General features: G+C 53.0%; 1 protein-coding gene across 1 annotated transcript in view; it reads right to left on the reverse strand.

Annotated features, from left to right (window-relative positions):
• The window catches only part of TBC1D13 (TBC1 domain family, member 13), a 12,557-nt gene extending 11,020 nt beyond the window's left edge, over nt 1–1,537 (reverse strand). The window contains exons 1-2 of the mRNA XM_009322195.1: nt 1,533–1,537; nt 175–302 (exon numbers count right to left, since the gene is read on the reverse strand). Of these exons, the coding sequence (XP_009320470.1) occupies nt 175–302; nt 1,533–1,537 (133 nt within the window). The remainder of the gene's footprint in view (nt 1–174; nt 303–1,532) is intronic.
• Nucleotides 1,538–2,371: the final 834 nt, after the last annotated feature.

Consider the following 2,371-nt stretch of genomic DNA (forward strand, 5'->3'; position numbering starts at 1 on the left):
CAGCCGGGCCCCGCCGGGCAGGGCCCTGGGCCGCGGCAGCCCGTCCGGAAGGATCCCCGGCGCTAACGGGCGAGGTGACCTCCGAGTGCCTCGGGGACGGAAAGTCGCCCCACGGAGCGGGGCCGGCGCCCCGTGTCGGGGGGAGCGAGGGAGGGTTTGGGTTTGTGACCAGACCTGCCCGCAGGCTGGTGAAAGGGCTCGCCAGGCTGTCAGAGAGCGTCACGATCTGGCGGCGGCGGATCCCCCGTGCCCAGGGAGCAGTAACCCCGGGGCTCCCGGGGGCGCCCGCTTGGGCGGGTGACCTTTTGGAAAGAAAATCCGTGATATAATTCGGTCCTCCGAAGGAGCATCTTTACTGCAGGCAGGTGCAAAGATCGACATGTTTCCCAGCTAGCACGAGTCATTTCATTTGCGATGTCGGTCTCGGCAGGCCGACAAGTTTGGAAGTCGCGGGCTTTGCTGGGCCGCAGAATAGCTCAATCTACTCCTACTTCAGTTTCCCTGCTGCGAGGCAGGGATGGTATTTCCCCGCACAAGCTGCGATGACCCATCGATTAATAAAAACACAATGGTTTGCAGCTGCAAGATGCCAGCTAAAATGACAGTGCAGCTTTCCTTCAAAACGTAACCTGTGCCAAACTCTGCATTTACATTAAATTTGTTATTCTAAAGTCGTCGTAATCGGTTCACGTCAGTGCGTGTTCTTTGCCCTCTCCTTGGACAAGTCCCTGATGCTGAAAAAGAGAGCTTTGCCAGTCATTTTTGTAGCAACAGCGTAAACGTTATGTCGTTGGCGTGGAGCCACGGTGAGTCAGGCTTCGCTTTGGGCAGCCTCCTGGAGAGAGAGAGTGGGAGAGAAGATCGGTCTCAAGTCCGAGGTAGAGAGTGTTGGCACGGGCAGCCCCAGGAGGGCCAAGAGCGGTCCCAAGCCTCGCGTGCCAGTGCAGCCTGAAAAGCTGTAACAATACGGATGTAGCCTACAAATAAGCAATATTTGCCGAAGAGGCTGGCAGGACCCGGGAGGCTGCTAACGGGGGAGGGTGAAGCTGCGTGTACTGCGGTTTCCTTTGGGTCCGTGGATGGTGGGAGCGTGCTGCTAACTCCGCTTCTGGGGGTAGTTGGGTATACAGGCTTTTATATGCCTGCTCCTGTGTCTCCAAGGGACTCGATTCCTTTGTGCATTGAGATGGAGGCAAATCTGTTAGAGAAATAAATTGGAAAAAAATACTGGCAGCCGTGCTTCTAGTCACTTTTCGATTCCTGCACTCGGATTTTCGGCGTGTTTCGCGTATCTGTCTTTGACCCTTCAAAACCACACATGCACTAGACAGCTCATCGCCCATCATTGGAAGGCAGTGGAGACAGTCTGCTAGGCGGGCAACTTGCTGATCCGTTGCCTGTGGAAAGCTGCCTGAGGATAATGATTAGGCAAACGTTAATGATTCGTCAGCACCTCGAGTTCATTTATGTTAATCAACACCCTGAGCTTATAACTAGAGACGATATTGATCAGTGCAGCTATTGACACTCACTTCATCTCGCCCTGCCCACGTGCCATGTCTTGAGTCCAACTGGGGAGGGAGAGACTAGCTTGTATCGTGTCCTGTACAAAAGGTCACAGCGGCGGCTCTGGGCGCTGCTCAGATATCCATAATAAATCACGAGGATGAATGCTTTTCTTTGGTGTTATTTTACTGGGACCGTTTAACCACTTTCCTCTATATTAACCTTCTGTACGGGATTTTTGTTGGTGGATCACGGGGACCTCAGAAGTTAAAGGGCAGCTGATTTCTCCAGGGCTAGGATCAACTGGCTACATTGTGCTGGTCTCAGCAGAGGGGGAACAGAGGATTGTCAGAGCCACAGGAAGGCAGTTCTTGCCCTTTAGTGTTCTAAGCTGCTTGGACAAGTCCCAAGCACTGGCCGTTTCCAACTGCACGTGATAATAGATTGTCAATGGGAATTTGTTTTCGAGTTCCCTGGGCATTGGTAGTAAACAGTGGAAGAACACTGGCTGCAGGGACCTCCTGTCTGATGGCATAGGGGAACTGGTAGGGATAGCAGAACACGTTTCCCTGCTGGTTCACATCTTCCTGTTGATCTTGCCTTTCTGGAAAGATTCTTTCAAGCAAGCTTCAGGCAAAATCCGCGAGAGGGACTTGTTCCGGAGGTGAAGCAGATTTGTCTCCGAAGCAGACACAGTGCAGAGCGCGGGACAACTTCCTCCCACCTGCATTCCCTTAGCCGGGACCTCAAGGCCAGTGAGACAATACTCTGCGCTCAGTAGCCCATTTCATCCTTGACTTCTCTCCTGACTTAACTGCAAAGGAGAGGGCTGTGGATTATGGATTTCCTTCTTTTTCAAAATTGA

The sequence above is a fragment of the Pygoscelis adeliae genome, unplaced genomic scaffold, assembly GCF_000699105.1.
Source record: "Pygoscelis adeliae isolate BGI_AS28 unplaced genomic scaffold, ASM69910v1 Scaffold114, whole genome shotgun sequence".
Classification (NCBI taxonomy): domain Eukaryota; kingdom Metazoa; phylum Chordata; class Aves; order Sphenisciformes; family Spheniscidae; genus Pygoscelis; species Pygoscelis adeliae.